The sequence below is a fragment of the Rhinopithecus roxellana genome, chromosome 8 (assembly GCF_007565055.1).
Source record: "Rhinopithecus roxellana isolate Shanxi Qingling chromosome 8, ASM756505v1, whole genome shotgun sequence".
In the NCBI taxonomy this organism is placed as follows: domain Eukaryota; kingdom Metazoa; phylum Chordata; class Mammalia; order Primates; family Cercopithecidae; genus Rhinopithecus; species Rhinopithecus roxellana.
In genome coordinates, this window is record NC_044556.1 from 135017864 (window position 1) to 135038156 (window position 20293).

Here is a 20293-nt window from a genome sequence, read left to right on the forward strand (position 1 = left end):
TAGACTATGGCATTCCTCTCCTCGAAACTCCCCATGGTGTCTCTTCTTACACAGAGTAAAAACCCAAGTCCTTCCAATGGCCTATAAATCCCCCTAAGATGTGATCCCACCTACGTTGCTGCCCTGTCTCTGCTCACAGTTCCCATTGCTCATTCCTCTGTAACCACACGGACCTCCCTGCTTCATCTTCCTTGGCAACGATACCATCTTATTATTTCTTAATTTTATTTCTCCCTACCACCACCTTCATGATGTAAGTCCCATGAGAGCAGGGATTTAGTCTGTTTTGTTCATCCTGTTTCACAGAACAGGGCATATTTCTATTTGACGACTAGAAGGAAAGACACACAATGAATGCTTCATTATTATAAGAAATAGATAGGCCAGGCGTGATGGCTTATGTCTGTAATCCCAGCACTTTGGGAGGCCAAGGTGGGCAATTGCTTGAGTCCAGGAGTTCAAGATCAGCCTGGGCAATGTAGCAAGACCTCATCTCTACAAAATAAAATTGAAAAAATAAGCCAGGTGTGGTGGCACATGCTTACAGTCCCGGCTACTCAGGAGGCTGAAGTGAGAGGTTAGCTTGAGTCCAGCAGACTGAGGTTACGGTGAGCCATCGCGCCACTATGCTCCAGCCTGGGTGACAGAGCAAGACCCTGTCTCAAAAAAAGAAAAAAAAAAAATTGATGTGTTCCATGACGTTTGAGGTTTTAAGGACTAAACCAGGGGTGTCCAGTCTTTGGACTTCCCCGGGCCACATTGGAAGAAGAAGAATTGTATTGGGCCATACATAAAATATGTTAACATTAAGGATAGCTAATGAGCTAAAAAAGAGAATCACACACAAAAAAATCTCATAATGTTTTAGGAAAGTTTACGAATTTGTGTTGGGCCACATTCAAAACCTTTCCGGGCTACATGCAGCCCACGGGCCATGGGTTGCACAAGCTTCAACTAAATGCTCCAAATTAAGGTTTATAAGTTCATTCTAAGTAAGTTTCTTTGAAAAGAGTTAATCCATCAATTAAACAACTTGTTTCACTAATGAGAAAACCGAGGCCTAAAGACAAGCCCAAAGTCACATGGTATGTGCCAGAACCAGGATTCAAACAAGTTCTTCTGCACCAAGTTCATGTACTTGCCCCTCAAGTTTATGCTGTCTATTAAGTCTGAAGCATGCTGTAGTCTCAACTCCATAAATTATAGAAAATGTATAGAAATTCAGTTCTGGTTCCAACTGGCTCCAGGACTGGTTGACTAAGGATTTTGAAGAAAAGTATTTTATTTGATCTACAGTTTATTTAAAATCTTTGACTTTAGATTGCAGAAGGTATACTATTATAAATGATAAAACATCTACCAGTTGTTGAGAGTCCATATCCCTATCACAGTGTTAAGTGCTTTACAAGGATTTAGTGCAATGAGTCTTTACAACAGCCTTCTGAGGTACTATTATCCCCACTTTGTAGTGGAAGAAACCAAGGTTAGAGAAGGTTAGATAACTTGCAGAAGGTAGCACTGCTAGCAAGAGATGGGGCCATTATCTGTACTTGGGTGCTCTACCTCCACAGCCAGTGCCCTACTGAATCAAGAAAGCTGCACAGTTAACATTTTATGGTAAATGTTTTTTAAGGGTTTAGTTACTCTGTAAGTTCATTTTATTTTGTCCACTCTTCTAAAAATGAGACATATTACAAATATCATTTTGAAAGCATCTTTTACATATCTTAGTGAAACTTATGCTCTTTTGCAAAATACATCATATGTGTATATTTCTCCTTAGAAGAAACAATGCAAAAATTTAAACATATTCCTGGAGAAACGCTGAGTTTGGTTATCAACACACCTTAAGGCCTCAGATATTTTCATTAAAAACATATGGAGACATGAAGGTTTGTGCTCCCTTTCTCAGGCATCCACTGATGTCAATAGCAGTGATGATTTGAAATAAACAAAGCAGTTAGCTATAGTACACCTCAGGAGTTTCTTGTGAAAGTGCCAAATAATGATACTGAAGGGAGGAAATGCTGAAACATGAAATGTGTCAGTAAGTGGGTTAGTCACTAAAGTTGTCATGGGTCAGGAGACATATCTTATGGCTTCTCAGAACTTAACATTCCAGAAACCACTGAAAATGGTGAGAAAGTTCAGAGAAAATGAGACAACCTTACAGCCTAGCGGGGATGTTTCCCAAAGAACACTGAATAAGGTAATGATGTTATTTCAATTTCAACTACAAATTATATGATTCAAGGAGCACTTCATTACTTAAAATTCCCAAGAGGGAAAGATTATGTATTGGCACTACGTTGTTTAAGATAAGAAACTTTTTAAAAATCTAAGCCGTTATCTGAAACATTATCTACATACACAATGGCTCAAATATGATTTTATGGAAATCGGTGAGTTAGAGAGGGGGAGTGAGTTGGGTGGGGAAAACCTCGGAATATTCTAGGACAAAAAGGTCAGAAAATATTCCAGACCTTGGGAATTTGGCTATAGGTCTAGAGTGGAAGCCAAGAACAGAAAATGAGACAAAAGAAAATGAAACTCATCCATTATTTCCCTTAAATGCTATCCAGGGTGCCACCTTCTGGCTAGGAAAAAGGGGTAGTCATGTGAAATACTAGGTTTTCACATCTTTCCGTCCCTTTAAGACAAAATTCAGAAGAGATAAGAATATTTTAGCATTTCTTTATGAGTTTAACCATTCAGCTAAGGGAAATGCAGAAGACCAGGGCAAAGGCAAACGACCTCAGGGCCTCTTTTATCTGGGTTAATGAGGGAGTCAAGCACCAGCCTGTCTGTCTGGCTGCTTGTGCCTGCAGTCTTCAGGGGCAGGGGAAATTATCCTTAAGTTTTAAGTCAAGGGTTGAATAATACACCAGATTGGAAAAAAGACTTGTCATTTTCAGGGTGCTTATGTGTAACTCAGAATCAGAGTATATTCTGGTTTGAACTGGAAAATTAAATCTTGGAAATGTTTGGTTTGGTTTGGTTTGGTTGGATACCATGGACTATGAAAAGAGCTCTGCACCAGGAGTATAGAGACCTGAATTCCAAGCCTATGTGTGCTTTACTAGCTAGGCAGATGGGAATAGCTCATTCAGCTTCTGAGATTACAATAAAAGAGTTGGATTAGATGCTTATCTCTAGGTTTCCTTGCAGCTCTATGAATCTTCTATGAATCTTTATTCAAGAGCAGCTGTCTAAAAGAAATACCATGTGAACCATAGATGTAAGCTTCAAATGTTATTTTGTCTTCCAGTAACTACATTAAAAAATTTTAAAAAATGATTACATTAGTTTTAATTTTTGTTATTTAGCCCAATCATAGGGCCAAAATTGTATTACTTCAATGTGTAATTGCTATTAATAGTTTTGTATTAAATAATATTAATTAAATATTTTATGTTATTTTCTTTCTACTAAAACTTCAAAATTGGTATTTTAAACTTGCATCATATCTTAATTGGGACTAGCCACATTTCAAGTGCTCATTAGTTATACGTCCCTAATGGCTGCTCCACTGGACAAATAGGTTTAGAAGGTTTTGATCTTTTCTTTTCTTTTTTGTTTTGTTTTTGAGATGGAGCCTTGCTCTCTCACCAGGCTGGAGTGTGCAACCTCCGCCTCCCAGGATCAAGCCATTCCCCTGCCTCAGCCTCCTGAGTAGCTGGGACTACAGGTGCACACCACCACGCCTGGCTAATTTTTTGTATTTTAGTAGAGATGGGGTTTCACCCTGTTGGCCAGGATGGTCTCGATCTCCTGACCTGGTGATCTGCTTGCCTCAGCCTCCCAAAGTGCTGGGATTACAGGCATGAGCCACCGAGCCCAGTCTCAACTTTTCTTACATAAAGAATAAGAAGCATATACCCTACCTTCAAAATTAGAATCCACTTAAAGTAGAAAATGTGTTCATTGAAATGTTAGGTTCAACATGCTGAGGTGATATAAAGGAAAAGGTGACAATAAAAACAAGGGATAGGACCTTTGACAGGAATTGCCAGTTGAAAGATACAAAGGTAAGGTGTGTCATGTGGAGATGAGAAAGTTGGCAGAAATAATGTAAGCCACCTCCAGGCCTGGAGCACAAAATCTACCCACATAATCCTCCACTGTCTATCTGCCCTTATCTGCAGATGTATGCACAGCGTCCGCTTAGTCTTTGTGGCCGTAAGGATCATGAAGCCACCAGCCACTAGGTCAGGGATTCTTTTTATCTTTTATTTTCTTTTTTTTTAAGAGACAGATTCTCACTCTTGCCCAGGCTGGAATGCAGTCATGCAATCACAGCTCACTGCAGCATCACTTGATCCTGGGTTCCAGCGATCTTCCTACCTCAGCCTCTTAAGTAGCTGGGACTACAAGCATGTGCCACTACATTTGGCTCATTTTTGTTTTTTGTAGAGATGAGGTCTCACTATGTTGCCCAGGCCAGCCTCAGACTACTGGTCTCAAGTGATCCTCTTGCCTTGGGCCTTCTAAGGTGCTGGGATATGCCCAGCCAAGTCAGGGATTATTAATCTGGGGCCTGTAGCCCATCTTGGGCTCTGTGGATAGAATTCAGGCCATCCAAACATTGGAGGAAAAGAACACCTGTGTTTCATTAACCTTCAACTCAAATTCAGCACTTCCTCCAATTCTGACTGTAGGCAACAAAACACAGTGGAATTCAGCAGTACTTGTGACTTTGTCACCAATAGAGCTCACAGATGTTTTCCTAGCACATTAAGGTGCTGCATATCTTAGAATAGCACTTCTTCAAAACGACAGTAGTTATTAAACGCTCCATGAGAACTTGTCATTGAATGCATTAATAAAGAGCACATATATTATCATATCACAGATTTTAAAAATATTTTGATAACTACAGTTCAATAAAATTGGTTTCTTTTATCATCCTCTATATATTTTTTTTTTTTCCTTTAAAAATGTTACTCTAAAAAGGAGTCCATAGGCTTCAACAAACCACCAAAGGTGTCCATGGTACCATGCACTAGATGAAAAGAGTCTGGGTCCACACACAAGCCCACTGCCCTTCATTAGCCCCCCACCAAATCACCTTGGATAGTGTGATGAGTGAGATACAAATCATCATAAGCCACTGAGCTTTGAGGGACATCTGTTTCAGCAGTTAGTCCATTCTAATTAATGTACAACTGAAACACGGCTTCAGGCCACTGCCCACTGGTTAACATTGCCACAAGCTTCCCTACATTGAAGAGAAGGACACCAGCAGTGATGTGCTGGTAAACTGGGTCTCAAAAAACAACAACACAAAAAGACTCCCACCATGGCTGACTTCAAGCTACCAATGTGATGTCACTGAGCTCTGAGTTAGGAAAAGATGCCTGGATTCAGCTGTTGCCAGTCAGTGTGAGCTGGCTCCTAGCATACCACTCGGGGTTGCTCTCCCTCACAACCATCCCGAGAAGGGAGTCTTCCTATTGCCCTTCCCTGGTTTGAGGGAAGGAGTATGTGTAGGACCTTGAGAATAATTGTTTAAAGTTGCCTGTTTAAACCCTTGCATCTGACTCTTTCATAAGGAATAAATAAAGCAGAATATCTTACAGGCAGTAATTTGTAAATTCCACAAGCTGTTGAAAAGAACCTAATTAGCACTAATTACAATACTAGAGTGTCCCAACACATTATAATGCCATTGCTTCTGTAGAGGCATTGTGTTTAAACACTCTGAAACATTAATTAGTCTGCAGAACAAATGTGTGAGCTAGGTATTATTCAGCAGTATGTGAAAGCCAATTATTTACTCTACAAAGGCCTGATGCCATTACTGATAGTAAAACAAATTGATTAACGTAATGGTAGGACTTGGAAATGTGAGAATTATATCACATTTACTACATCATATTATTCATTTCTGACTCTCCTTTTCTCACTGGGCATTACTACTGTCCTCATTTTCATAGCAGAAACTGAAGGCAGCCAGTCGACAAGTCCAAAATCTCCAGAGAATCCAACTTCAGATTCAGCGAGTCCTCAGGAAATTGTCGTGCCTGTTTTACAAAGGTGAAAGTTCCATTTATTTTTATTTTTTTTATTGTATGCCTTACTTCCCAAATATAAATATTTTATTTGATAATGAAGAAATTGCAAAAAAGTATCATTTTATTTAAAGTTAGCTTAAAGTGGTTGCAATGGCTGTTTTGGCCTATTCATAAATTCCATATTATGTGTTGCTAACATTTAGATGAATTTTAATATCTGGATTAAGCTATTTATAATCTACCATCTCACCCATTGAAAATATCCACTTCAAAAAGTAGCCAAGGCCTGGCACAGTGGCTCACACCTGTAATCTCAGCACTTTGGGAGGCCAAGGCAGGTGAATCACTTGAGGTCAGGAGTTCAAGACCAGCCTGGCCAACATGGTGAAACCCTGTCTCTACTAAAAATACAAAACAAGAAAAAATAGCCAACTGTGGTGGTAGGAGCCTGTAGTCCCAGCTACTCAGGAGGCTAAGGCAGGAGAATCGCTTGAACCTAGAAGGCAGAGGTTGCAGTGAGCCAAGATCACACCACTGCACTCCAGCTTGTGTGACAAAGGAGTCACACACACAAATAGCCAAATAATTTAGAATTGAGATATGGAATCAAAAGTTCACTAAATATTTCCATTTAACTCATTTAAGGTAGCTAAAGCAGCTGAGTGTTCAAATCCTATCAAGCTGATACTCCTTTTCATTAAAGAAAAAGCTATGCATACTTGGAATTTCTAGAAGAAACACTTAGAATTTCTGGAAGAGCATTTGATATCCTGTTACCTTTTTTCTGAGATATTTATTTGCCTGGCACATAGTAGGCACTCAACAAATGTTAGCTTTTACTACAATGATTATCATTTCTCAGACTAGGAGTTAGCATTTTTAGTTAGGAACTTACATATCACTTGACATGCTCAGGTCTTAGTCATGCTCTAAAATTCTTACTTACTTTAAATGTAAACCATATCTTTCAATTATTTTTACTAATTTAACTCTCCTCTCTAACAAAACCATTTTAAATATTTATACTCCAGATATTACACATTTGCCATTGTCACTCATAAAATTTGACTTTATTTAAGCTCTAAGCCTGCATCTGCTTTGCTTAGGCAATTTTTCCTGTGTAACTCGTGCTGAATGAGTTACACAGGAAATAATCCTTTAAACAAACACATTCAATACAAATTTGGAAAATCTCTGAATTCTTTTTAGCTAATCATGGAAATTGTCACTTGTTCTGTGTGCAAACCAGAACTAAGGGCACAAGGCCACCAATAATGATGTGCTTTTTAAAGGAACATCCACAATTTTCCTTCATTTCTGAATTGATCCTGCTCAGCTGCTCTGGCCCCAGACCAGCCCCAACTCAGCAGCTCCCCGTGTACATTCAGTTCTCTGCAGGCTGCTTCGTTCCTCTCCCAGCTCCATGGAGAATGTTGGTAGCAGGTCAGTACAGCTACATTCCGCCTAGATGTTCCAGGAGGCTACAGAAACACAGTAGTCATATTGCTCTTTCCTGAAGACTGGAGACCAGAAAGATTTTTTTTTATATCTTCCATTTTTTCATCATGTTCACGTTTGCCTCTCTGTTAGCACATGGAGCATATACGGACTGCTTTACCATCTTTGTCTGCTAATTTCACCATGTCTATAATTCCTGAGTCTATTTCTATTGATTTATTTTCTTTATACTTGTGGATATTTTCCTGCTTCTTCTTCTGTCTACTATGATAGTTTTTAACTGGATGCTGAATATTAGACATCGTGAATTTTACATTGTTGAATGGGTATTTTGTTGTATTCCTATAAAGAATCTGCACTTTATTCAAGCAGGCAGTTAAGTTACTTGGGATCAGCTTGATCTGTTTGAGGTTTGCTCTTAAATTGTTGTTAGATCAGGTCCAGAGCAGCCTTCTAGTCCAGGGCTAATTTTTGCTCACTACTGCTGAAGACTCTAACCCATACCTATATATTATAAGGCCTTTCTACTTCAGATGATGGGAGCATGAACTATTTCCAGTTCAGAGTGAAGTCCAGGAATTCTTTGGCCCTATAAATCCAGAGACACATGATCTTCTGTTCTAGAAAATAAGCTTTTACCTGTTTAATAATTTTCTCCCCTTCATTTTCTTTGTTCTCTGTTTTCTGGGACTTCTGTTAGTCAGATATTGAAATTTTTGGACTGACCCTTTAATTTTTTTTACATTGCCTCTTCTATTTTCCATCTTTTAATGTTTGTGCTCTACTCTTTAAGCAAAGCAGACAGATGCTGAAAGTTAAAATAAAGACAAGTTTTATCAGCAACTATGACAAATGTGTAATATCTGACATATACATACTTAAAATTATTTTTAAAGAGAAAAATTAAGTTGATAATGATAATTGAAATATAGTTTAAATTTAAATAAGAATTTTAGATCTTGGAATTTAGATGCAAGATCTCCTCAACTTTATTTTCCAAAGCAACAATTGGATTTTCTAAAATGTTGATCATCAGATTTTTAATTTCCAAGAGCTCTTTCTTATTCTATTTTTGTTTCTTCATCATATCCTGAACCTATTTTACAAATGCAATACTTCTCTTACTTTCTGAGATATTCACTACAGTTTAAAATTTTTTGTTCTCTTTTCATTCATGCATTAAGCAAATATTTATCAGTCAGGAACTGTGGACCAGACACTGATCTATTTGCTGAGAGTGCTGTTAATTTCATAGCAATGAATCAAGATAAAGACCCTGCTTTCATACACCTTACATTCTAGTGGTGACAGACAGGCAACAAAGAAAAAAAAAATTTTTTTTTTTTTTTTGAGACGGAGTCTCACTCTATCTTGCCCAGGCTGGAGTGCAGTGGTGCAGTCTCAGCTCACCGCAGCCTCAACCCCCGCGGGTTCAAGCAATTCTCCTGTCTCAGCCTCCCAAGTAGCTGGGACTATAGGCATGTGCCACCACACCTGGCTAATTTTGTATTTTTAATAGAGACAGGGTTTCACCATGTTGACCAGGCTGGTCTCGAACTCCTGACTTCAGGTGATCCACCTGCCTGGGACTCCCAAAGTGCTGGGATTACAGGCATGAGCCACCACGCCCGGCCAGGTAACAAAATATTAACAGGCATCCCGTCCCATCAAACCTCCCTCTTGCTCACCACACTCCCAACATAACACCCTTTCTTCAGTTTCTTCAAGTACTTCCCCCTCCTCCCCCTTCCATATGCTGTTCTTTCTAACTAGAATGTACTACCCCTTGTTCTTCACACAGATAGCAACTTATTATCCTTCTGAATACCACAGCCAAGTATATCTCATCTCCATGCCCAATTGCCACCATCAGTTTTCTGTCTCAGTACTATTTTTAATCCCTTCATCACACTTATCAAAATCTGTAATGTTGGTTACCTACTTAATAGCCATCATGCTTCCTTCTTGCTAAACTGAACCTGATTCTGTTTGGGTATCCATGACCCTCCCTATAACCATGTGCTTCAGAGAAATGGCCCTAACCCCAGTTCAGGGGTGAATCTTGATTGGTCTAAACAAACCATGATAATTCCATACTCTTGCCAGTGATGGCTTAGGAAGGAATGTGTGACCCAATTTTGATCAGTGGGATGTAAGGGAAAGTCTGCTAGTAAGGCATCTGGGAAAGGCTTCCTTGCTCTTATAAGGAGACTCAAAGAATAGACAGATCTCTTTTTAGCCTCTGGGACATTGCTGTGCCTAAGAATTTAATAATATTTGCTGCTGCAGCCACCTTTCAACCATAAGAGAGCTGGGCCACAGACAGTAGAAAGAAATAAGCTGGCTTTTGGTGATATCACTGAACCACTTAATTAATCCTATCTTCATACTTCTTTGTTATGTTCCCATGAGCTCTTCTTGAGGAATCTACTAGATAATGAACTCTAAACACCAGAGAGACATCAACATAAGGACTGATGTGTTAAATAACACTTAATTGTGAAACAAAGAGTGAATGAGAAAAGAGAATAGAATATAATGATTATATGTTTTAACATAGTAAAATCATAAAATAAAGTTGGAGAAGAATTGGATTAGCGTATACAAAAATTCCGTCTCTGATTTTAAAAACAGTTTGTTCAACAGCTTTCCATAATCTTAATTGATGATAGCAGTATTTGTATTATTATTCTGAGACTGTTGTGTGTATTTGGTATGATAAAGCAAATGAGAATTTGAGCATATTTAATTCTATCATTGCCTAGTGTCTTTGAGAACCATGATTCTCAGTGTGAAAAAGGATATGTATAAATATAATATTAAAAAGACACATTTTCCCTAGTTCTGTAAACTAAAAAATGTCCAGAAATAACGGCCAACTCAGTTGTAGCAATGAACATATAGCTAGACTCAAATTGTAATATTGAAATACTATTTCCCACTAAAAGAAATCAGGGGTTCTTATAGATTTTGCTTACTCCTGGTGTGGGACAGGAAAGAAACAGGATGAACCTAAAACATCTTGACATACCAAATGGCAAGGAAGCTATCAAATACTACGGGGTAATTTCCAAAAGACTCAGGAGCCAACTTCAAGAGTTTTTCATTGGCCAATGATGCGAAATTGGAGCTTCAATAAAAATAAGAATTACAATGGGATTCGTGAGTTCATGATTTTTATAGGACAATTGATCATCTTTAAGGGATGACAAGAAACCAATAGATTATACTGAACACTGGTAAATAAAAGGAAAAGATAACTTTTTTTTCCTACTTTTGAACTATCATACTAGGTAACCAAATGACAGATATGGGAAGTATTGCTCTATAAAATTATTCCAGCTAATAAATGAAAACAAAATGACATATTAGAATATCACCATTTTTCAACCCCCAATAAATTAATGGGTCTCAGCAATAAGCATCAACGGAACAGCAACTAACATCACAAAAACAGAGGCAGCCAGCTATTATGTACCGCCAGATGAATAATACATACCACCACCTATAGTCTTAACAAAAGGACTGATTCTTTTCTGTGGCAGCATAGTATTCCGAGGTGTATATGCACCACATTTTCTTTATTGATGTGCATTTGTGTTGATTCCATATCTTTGCTGTTGTGAATAGTACTGCAATGAACACATGCATGCAGTCCTGTGCAGGAACATGGTTGGAGCTGGAGGTCATTATTCTTAGCAAAGTAACACAGGAACAGAAAACCAAGTACCATTTATTCTCACTGATGAGTGAGAGCTAAATGATAAGTACACATGGACACATAGAAGGAAACAATAGACACTGAGCCCTATCAGAGGGTGAAGGGGGTGGGGGGAGGGAGAGGATCATGAAAAATAACTAATGAATACTAGGCTTAATACCTGGGTGATGAAATAATCTGTACAACAAGCCTCCATGGTGCTTTGTTTACCTATGTAACAAACCTGCACACACTGCACATCTTCCCCTGAACTTAAAAGTTTTTAAAAAAGGATTGATTGTGAGACTGATCAAGTCTCACCATCTCTGTCAATTTGTAGAAAATACAGGAGAAATTCATGGAACTGCACCATGAGAAAACTCCAGACTGTGGACAACTCTACATATCAAACAGCTCAAGCCTTTCAACAGATCATCTGCAAGTAAAAGATGCAGGGGAAACGTATAGATTAAAAGAGACATCTTTTTAAGTGAGTGAGACTACAATGTTTAAAAATACATAGTTGGGTGATGAAACCATAAGGAAATAGAGGGAGACATTATTATAAAAGCTAGGATTAGTGAGGCGGTACTCTGCCTACATAGGTGTTCATGCCTGTGTGTAGTCCTCTCTTGAATCTGGGCTGGCCCTGAGACCAGCTTTAACCAACAAAATGTGGCAGAGTAATGCAGCACCATTCCAGGCCTAAGCCACAAGAAGTCCTAGAAGCTTCTACATGCTTTTACACTCTAGCAATGTAAGATCCGACCCACCATTTAAACAGTTCAGTATCCTATTGGAGAGGTCATGCAGAAAGGCCACCCGGAGTGCAAGAAAGCCTTGTCAGCTAAGTCCAGCCACCAGCTGATCCACCAGATGCATGCATCCACAGGAATGACCACCAGCAAAAATAAAAAGTAGAACCACCCAGCCTGGACCCAGTTCAGCAGAATTGTGAGCAAATAAACACCTGTTTTAAGAGCCAGGATTTTTGGGTTAGTTATAAATAGCTAACTGAAAACTGTCATCATTTTTGGAGAAACAAAGAGGTCAACTGGGACGGGGCACACGGAAGGCTCCTTTGACGGCTACTGAAGTTCTTTCTATGTCTTGACCTGGGTAGTGGCTACTAAGTATTTGCCTTATAATGATTCACTAAGCTATGCATTTGTTTTGTGTGGTTGTCTGGGCCTATGTTTTCTTTTAAAATAAAAATGGTTTTTAAAAAGGAAAAAGAAAAAAAATCCACATGGTTTGGCATAGAGACATTTACCCTTCTTCCAAAATTCCTTGAGACTATGGACCTTTTAAAAGTCACTTTGGGGCTCCTAGTAAAAGCTATTAATTTATTTTAATCCCATAGACTCATTCTATACAATATCAAGCATAGAAAAGCAAACTTCCTTAGGTCCTAAAACCTGCAATTTGCACAAGTGAATTAATTGCTTTCATATCTCTAAAGCATTTATTCTCTTCTCTAAGTGAGAAAAAACATACAGTACCAAAGGCAGGGGGCACTTTTTAAAAGCTGGCATGCATTTTCACATTGGCAGCAACTTGCTAGTCTGTTTTTAAAATGAATTTTCCAGTTTCAAAGGAGAAAATCTGTACTGCATTTAGGGTTCTGTTAAATCTCTTTCTCTCTCTCTCTTTTCCTCCCTCCCTCTCTCTCTCTCCTTTTGTGTATGTGTGTGTGTGTGTACATATGTGTGTTAGTTCTGAACTGTTGGTAAAGTGCCTTAAACAGACTATAGCAGATGAATTGTGCTTTTATTCTCCCGTCTTCCTTTCCATTATGCTTTTATCTTCACTTCTGACTTCCTTTCCCATTTCACAGTGCAAATTGTTATACGTACCTTATTTCTTAGAGTAGTTACCCAGCCATACTAACAAAAAAATTACAATTTCTGATTAAGAGATTAAAATTCACTACCATGATTCACACTGCATATTTTGTAAAACGTTCACAGTACATTTATTTTAATGAAATTAGAAACTACCTTTACAAATTGGGCTCCTGCTATTGCACTTTCTACCTGTGAACCCAGTTTAGACCGTCCCAGAGATTACAACAGAGTAAAACTACAATCAGCTCAGTAGTTCACAGTAAAAGATAATAAAAATTACTATTGTTATCCTAGTAGTTACTATTACTGGAGCCCCTTTGATGACGTGGCCCTCTTACAGCCGACGTCCATAGCAAAAAGAAGTTTTTCATCAAGACAAGGGCTTGAAATCATCATCTAACTCTATGGGGTTCAAGGCTTGTATTAGAAGCCACAAGAGGGAAAGCCACTCTTTGTTCCACAAGTACAGGAGAAAATGTTAATCTGTCTCAGTCTACTGTCTTTCTGTCTTTGTGGTTGACTCTATGAAACTCACAACTCACAAAATCCTTTATGGTTTTGCAACATGAGATTTGGTTTCCTAAAGAGCTTCCCATTTCTAAAGTATTGGTTTCAATTCACAAAGACCAAAGGAAATAGAAAGTAATTATTGATACTAGCAATTCCTAATTTGCAGTAGTTTTCCTTATTTGAAACTCCTGCTGGCTTCCTTGGTAGTCTGGCATGCCTGAAGGCAATTTTTTCACTTAAAATATAAAGTGATCAATATGCATTTGTGCGTTATTCATAGTGGGCCCACTTTCTCCTGTTTCCTCCATCCCCACTACTCTGGAGGAGCTGCAATTTCTCACGTCTTACAAAAGCCTATTCATGTCTACAAATTAAGAGCTGAGACAAATACTATAATCTTTACCCACTTTCTACTTTCTTTGGATTACTTTTTCTTAAAGGGGACCCAATAAGGCAGCATTTAGTGTACTGGTTAGGATGGTTTGGGCCACAAGTAAAAAGAAGATAATTGTATTAGTTAGAATAAAGTTTGTCTGTGCATAAAAATAACACTGGCTTAAAGAGATGGAATTTTCTTTCTTTCTTGTTAAGGTCCAGAGGTAAACGATCCAGGACTGGTATGGAGGTTCTTCTCTATGAAACCATGGGAACTTAGCCTCCTTTTGTCCAGTTACTCTGTCCTACATGTGCTCCTTCTTGAAAGGACACCTCATGGACCATGATGGCTGCCCCAGCCATGGTTATAATCCAGCCAGCAGTGTGGAGACTAGGATGAAGATGGTCATACCCTTCCCCTTTAATGTCACTTTCTAGAACAGCACTTCTGTCTACATCCCATTGGCCATAACTCAGCTACATAACCCATGTAGTTGCGAAGGAGTTTGGGAAATATCTTTATTATGGGAGTTCATGTGGACAGCTAAAATTTGGGGATTCTATCATTAAACATAACACAGGAGAATGCTATTGGGGATAACTAGCAATCTTCACTATTCCAATTCAAAGGGGATTTAGTGGCTGTCATAATATGAAGTATGCAGGGTTAGTATATGGTGGCTATCAGCAAAGTTTGTTTCAGGGCTCTAGCTTCTTTTCTCTAAGACACTTCAGCTTTGCAGTGCTCCAAGTATTGGCTTTGTCTTTAAGCTAGCTCCCCTCCTGCTCATCAAGATAAAAACAGCAGTTGCAGGTATCACATTCAGATGCAACAAAGTCAAAAGAAGGAGAGGAAGTGCCCTTCACTCTGCCTCCTTTTTAAAAGGGAAGAAAACTCGCCTAGAAGCAGCTGGCAAACTTCCCCTCAAGCATCACTGACCAGTTGGCAACATAATCCCATGCCTACTATAATCACTGGCAAGGAGACCACACCACCATGACAGGTACAGCCACCTTTCAGGGGCCTTAAATGGGGCTAGCGTCTCTGAAACAGAGGGCAACATCGGGAGTTGCTGTTTTTTTTTTTTTTTTTTTTTTTTTTTTTTTTTTTTTTTTTTTAGAGAGACAAGGTCTTGTCATGTTGCCCAGGTTGGTCTCAAACTTCTGGGTTCGGGCCATTCTTCTGCCTCAGCCTCCCAAAGTGCTGGGATTTCAGGCATGAGCCACCAAACCTGGCCAGGAGTTTTAATACCTGAACAAAACTGGAGTTCTGTTAGAAAAAGGAATGGGGGCTGGGCACAGAGGCTCATACCTGTAATCCCAGCACTTTGGGAGGCCAAGGCAGGTGGCTCACTTGAGCTCAGGAGTTTGAGATTAGCCTGGGAAACATGGCAAAACCCCGTCTCTACAAAAAAACACAAAAATACTACCTGGGCATGGTGGCACATGCCTGTACTCCCAGCTACTTAGGACAGTGAGGTGGGAGGATCGCTCGAGCCCACGGAGGTCGAGGTTGCAGTGAGCCATCATTGTCCCACTGCACTGTAGTCTGGGTGACAGAGTGAGACCCTGTCCAAAAAAATTAAATTAAATTAAAAAATGGAGGAATGGGAAAAGGATGTTGGGTTGACATACAACAGCGTCTACCATAATGCATCTCTTAACTTTCTCATCACAGTATGTTGCCATTACTAGCCAACTTGGACTCTAAGATTACACTACCAAAAACATTCAGGTTAAGTCAGACCAGTTCTTATGCCCATCTCCCAGCAACAAATTATAACCGAAGAAGCAAATGCGTAGACTAGTACGACACATCTACACTAAGTAGCTGGCAGATATGTACAGCTCTCCCCATCCTCCACCTTGCCCATGGAGACTTCATTCTAGACACATCACTTTAAACTTTATATCTAGCCACCTAAGTTAACCCTTGTATAAATAAGAGAGAACTCCTTTGAGTAAAATATGTGCTATTTTAAAGCTGAAACTCATTGCTTACTTTATAAGCATCAGATCATTGAGGAGCATTCGGAGGAAGCCACTGGGCCCTTTATATATTGTGTAACTGACTATGCAATAATAAATCCAGTGGGGGAGAAACCGTTTTTCTAACTGGTATTTGCTGCTGGCAGGCCTGCAAGTGCCCACCAGGATCTCTGTATCCCATAGCTCTCAGCTGAAGCACTGACTGTCCAGTACTTTTCTGACCCTCTACAGGACTTCTTATATGGGAGAGCTTTCAGGTTTGTTTTCTTTTTGATTCATTAAAAATTCAAGGGTAATTTTTAGAAGGAAATAAAATGATTGCTTAAACAGGAAAACACGTTGTGGGGTTTTGGGGTTTTTTTTTTTTTTTTTTGGTTTTGGTTTGGTTTGGGTAAATTTTTTAAACTATAGTTTAATTTCGGGCATACCAAAAGCTTTAAAGAAAAAGAGGCCAGGCACGGTGACTTACGCCTGTAATCCCAGCACTTTGGGAGGCCAAGGTGGGAAGATTGCTTGAGCCCAGGAGTTTGAGACCAGCCTGGGCAACATGGCAAAAACCCCATCTCTACAAAAAATACAACAATTAGCTGCGCATGGTGGCACACACTTGTAGTTCCAGCTACTCAGGAGGCTGAGATGGGAGGATCACCTGAGCCAGGGGAGGTCAAGGCTCACAGTGATTGCACCACTGCACTTCAGCCTGGGTAACAGAATGAGACCCTGTCTCAGAAAACTAAAAAAAGAAAAGAAAAGAAAACATGGCATAAAGAGAGAAGAGCACCCAAATTGACCACTGATGCCTGGAATCTATGAGCTTTCTTCCTCATTTTAAAAAAAAAGATAGGCTGGGCACAGCAGTTCACGCCTATAATCCCAGCACTCTGGGAGGCCGAGGTGGGCGGATCATGAGGTCAGGAGATCGAGACCATCCTGACCCACATGGTGAAACCCCATCTCTATTAAAAACACAAAAATTAACTGGGCATGGTGGCGCGTTCCTGTAATCCCAGCTACTCAGGAGGCTGAGGCAGGAGAATCGTTTGAACCAGGGAGTCGGAGGTTGCAGTGATCCGAGATCGTGCCACTGCACTCCAGCCTGGCAACAGAGTGAGCCTCCGTCTCAAAAAAAAAAAAAAAGATCATTTTAGGTCGGTGCTAAAAGCATCACGTAAGACGAACATATGACACGGCTCATGTGATCACAAGTTGGTCTCGGTATTATTTATTAATAGAAACATCTTATCAAGGGACTTTACTGAAACGCCTCTACAAACAATCCTAAAAATTTATTCTGTTGTAAGAAATATGAGCATTGTCGTAATTTCCAAAACTAACGTCTTTAGAAATGAAGTCACTCCTTAGCATAGCTGATACATCTTTACCTGGAGATTAACTAAATCCTAAGAAACAATGTATTTTGAAAACATCCATATGACACGGGTGTTTTGAGGCACACGAGGAATGGCAGCTATTAAATGATTTGTCTTAAAGTAAGGCTGATTCAGCGTCAGCAGCATACAGCTGCTTATAATGCATACAAAACAAAGTTAACAAAAGTCACTCAAAATATATTGACTAGCTACTTTCCTTATAATGCATACAAAACAAAGTTAACAAAAGTCACTCAAAATATATTGACTAGCTACTTTCCTTATAATGCATACAAAACAAAGTTAACAAAAGTCACTCAAAATATATTGACTAGCTACTTTCCTTGTTAGCAAAGTTTATCAAGCTTAAAAGAAAGTTATTGTCTCAGCTTCAGGAGCTTTCAAATCTGTATTTCCCTGATGGCTACTTTATGAGAAACAGGTCATAAAAGTATATTTAAACTTTACTGTCATACTTTCAATCGTTTTGCTTACAATTGAATCAAAGCTTGAGAATATCTATAGGCTAAAATATGGGCAAAGAGGTAAAGATAAGGCTATGATTTTACTCAGGAACCTGGGCTTCAAAACCATCAGGAAATCACAGCCCCGTGACCCTCATTTGCTCACGCACTAACAATGTACAACACCATGCATTTTTCCAAGGTTCTTTTCTCTTTTGGCAAGACTAGCATTCTCACATGAAGTGATGAGTCTTTTTCTCTGGAAGTATTCTAACTTTAACTCTTCTCTTCCCTCTCCCACTACGCATACCTTGCAAGTGCCCTCCTGAATATAGAATGAAGAGAGAAAGCTGAACAAGACTGGGGGACGTAATGACTGTCACACCATATGCTATAGGTTTACTCATTCAAACACATGCATTACAAGTTCTTCACTTGCCCTAACTCCCTCATACTTTTGTATGTGTAATAATTTAACAGCTTTCACAATAAAGAAGGTAATAAATTTTCTTATTATCTGAGTACAGTGTTTGCATCAATAGCAACAAATGGCATGGCCAGGAAGTCTTTAAGCAAGTTAATCCTTCACATTTCTTGACTTCAAATGATTAGTGTACACATGGCCATGCTTCCAGGTTAGGTGCTCCTAAGCTTTCCAGTGAAATAAAGTCTTATATAAATGCCTTAAACACATCTTTGCTAACATCCAAATGCAAGCCCTTTCTCACTAAGTTCTGCTAGATTGCCCTTTCAGTCCCTATGCACTGGTAACACAAGCATGTAACCACACTTTTAAGACTAAGGCAGGCTTCATTTATTTCTTTTAAGCTAAGTTCAGCTCTTTTACTAATATAAATAAATCATCCATCTTTTCCCCTTTTAACAAACAAAAGCAAAGAGATACTTGACAAAGTGTTATCCCCATTGTTGATCTTTTACCTCCAAAAGCACCAGAGCAGGAATCTGTAAAATCAACTCCGTTGCTCTTCAAGTGCTCTGATTTGATATCCTTTTTAAATGGTCTTAAATGTTGTGGTGACTGAAAACAAATATGGAATAAGAACACCAAATAAATGATTTCCTCTTAGGAAAGGATTCAAGGGCCAAACAGACCTGGAGTTTAATACCTAGTCTGGAAGATATATCTGAAGCCGAGGGTGGGGGATCGGGCGGCGGGGCAGGGGAAGGACAGTAAATTGGTAAGATAACCAAATGTTAGGTAGCGGTTGAAGGCAAGGTTGGGGTAGGGGTGAGAAGAGGGGAGGCCAAATATACCCAGGCAATAAAGGAGATAACAGTCAGGACTTCCTGCAGTTTCAGTTCGGTTTGGGTTTTGTTTTGTTTTGCTTCTGCCTCACGCTCTCTATTGAGTCCCCACATCTCTGAGGGTCTCCCTAAATGAGTTTCTCCCCATCTATAACTTTCGCGACAGTTACAAAGCACGCCAGTGTTCCTGTTTTGCTTCCCCCCTCTCCGGGGTGGGAAGGGAACAGCATGATATTGTCCTTTCTGCCGCTGATGAAATCATCCTGCAAGTGCTACGATGAAGTGCGAGCGAAGCTGCGGCAGACGCCGCGCTTTCCAAAGCCAGACCAACATTACTAAGAGGGAAATTCTGCTTTAGCGGCCGGGAATCCCCAGGGGTATCTCTAGAAACGCGGGATATCCCCGCTGCTCTCTTGGCGGCCAGTTCAGAAACCGCTCAGAACTCAGTCCAGTGCAGGTACCGGAGGGCGAAGTGCGCCGGGCGGGGGCGGCACTGACCCCGAGGCGGCAGGAGCGGCGGAGGCGCCGGCGTCCCCACCCGCATCCTGCACCTGCCTCTCTCCCAAGCCCTCCGGGTCTCAGGTCCACACCTGCGCCGAAAGCGCGCCGGCTGGGGCAGGAAACCCGGCTCGCGCGGGCGGGCTGCGGTCGGGGATCCCCGCGCGCTGCAGGGAGAGGGCCCCGGGCGCGCCCCGTGGGGCCCCGACAGCAGCAGCCAGCCTGGTGCAGGGGTCAGGGGGCTCCCCAGGCCCCCGGGCGGGCGGGCGTACCTCGAATGTAAGCGCACTTGCCCTCGTCCAGCTGGCTGGAGACTGAGCCGCCCATGGCCGCGAGCCGCCGCTGCTGAGCTCGGCAACTGCCCGGCCCGCGCCCAGGGGACTGGCCGCTCTGATCCGCGCCCGCTGCTTGCTCCTGGAGTTGAGCCGATGGCGAACCCGGCTTTGAAATTAAGAGCAAACTTCCTTCGAGAGGCGAGAGGCAAGAGGCGTCGCCTTCTGGGGCGCCTCCTCCAGGTCCGCGCCTTCTGAGGATCCGTGGGCCGGCCTGGGGGCTGTCTTCCCGCCCTCGCCTAGCTGGTGAGCTCCGACGGGCTGCCCAACCGAGGAGGACGGCCAGCTCCTCCTCCTCGCCCACGGTCGCTTCTTGTTTTCATCCTTTTGGGGCATCCAAGAAACACCTTGGAGGAAGTGGGCCATTTCGCAAGTGACTGTAAATCTCTGTGAGCTGAAACTTTCCCAGCTCACATCTTGCAAGGTGGAGCTCAAGATCCCGTTGCTTTGTAAGTGTGCCTGTCCAAGAA

General features: G+C 40.7%; 1 protein-coding gene across 1 annotated transcript in view; it reads right to left on the minus strand.

The window, feature by feature from the left end:
* Nucleotides 1-20086, minus strand: part of NIBAN1 (niban apoptosis regulator 1) — a 178423-nt gene extending 158337 nt beyond the window's left edge. Inside the window, exon 1 of the mRNA XM_010368956.2 lies at nucleotides 19764-20086. Coding sequence (XP_010367258.2) covers nucleotides 19764-19818 — 55 coding nt within the window. The 5' untranslated portion in view covers nucleotides 19819-20086. The remainder of the gene's footprint in view (nucleotides 1-19763) is intronic.
* Nucleotides 20087-20293: the final 207 nt, after the last annotated feature.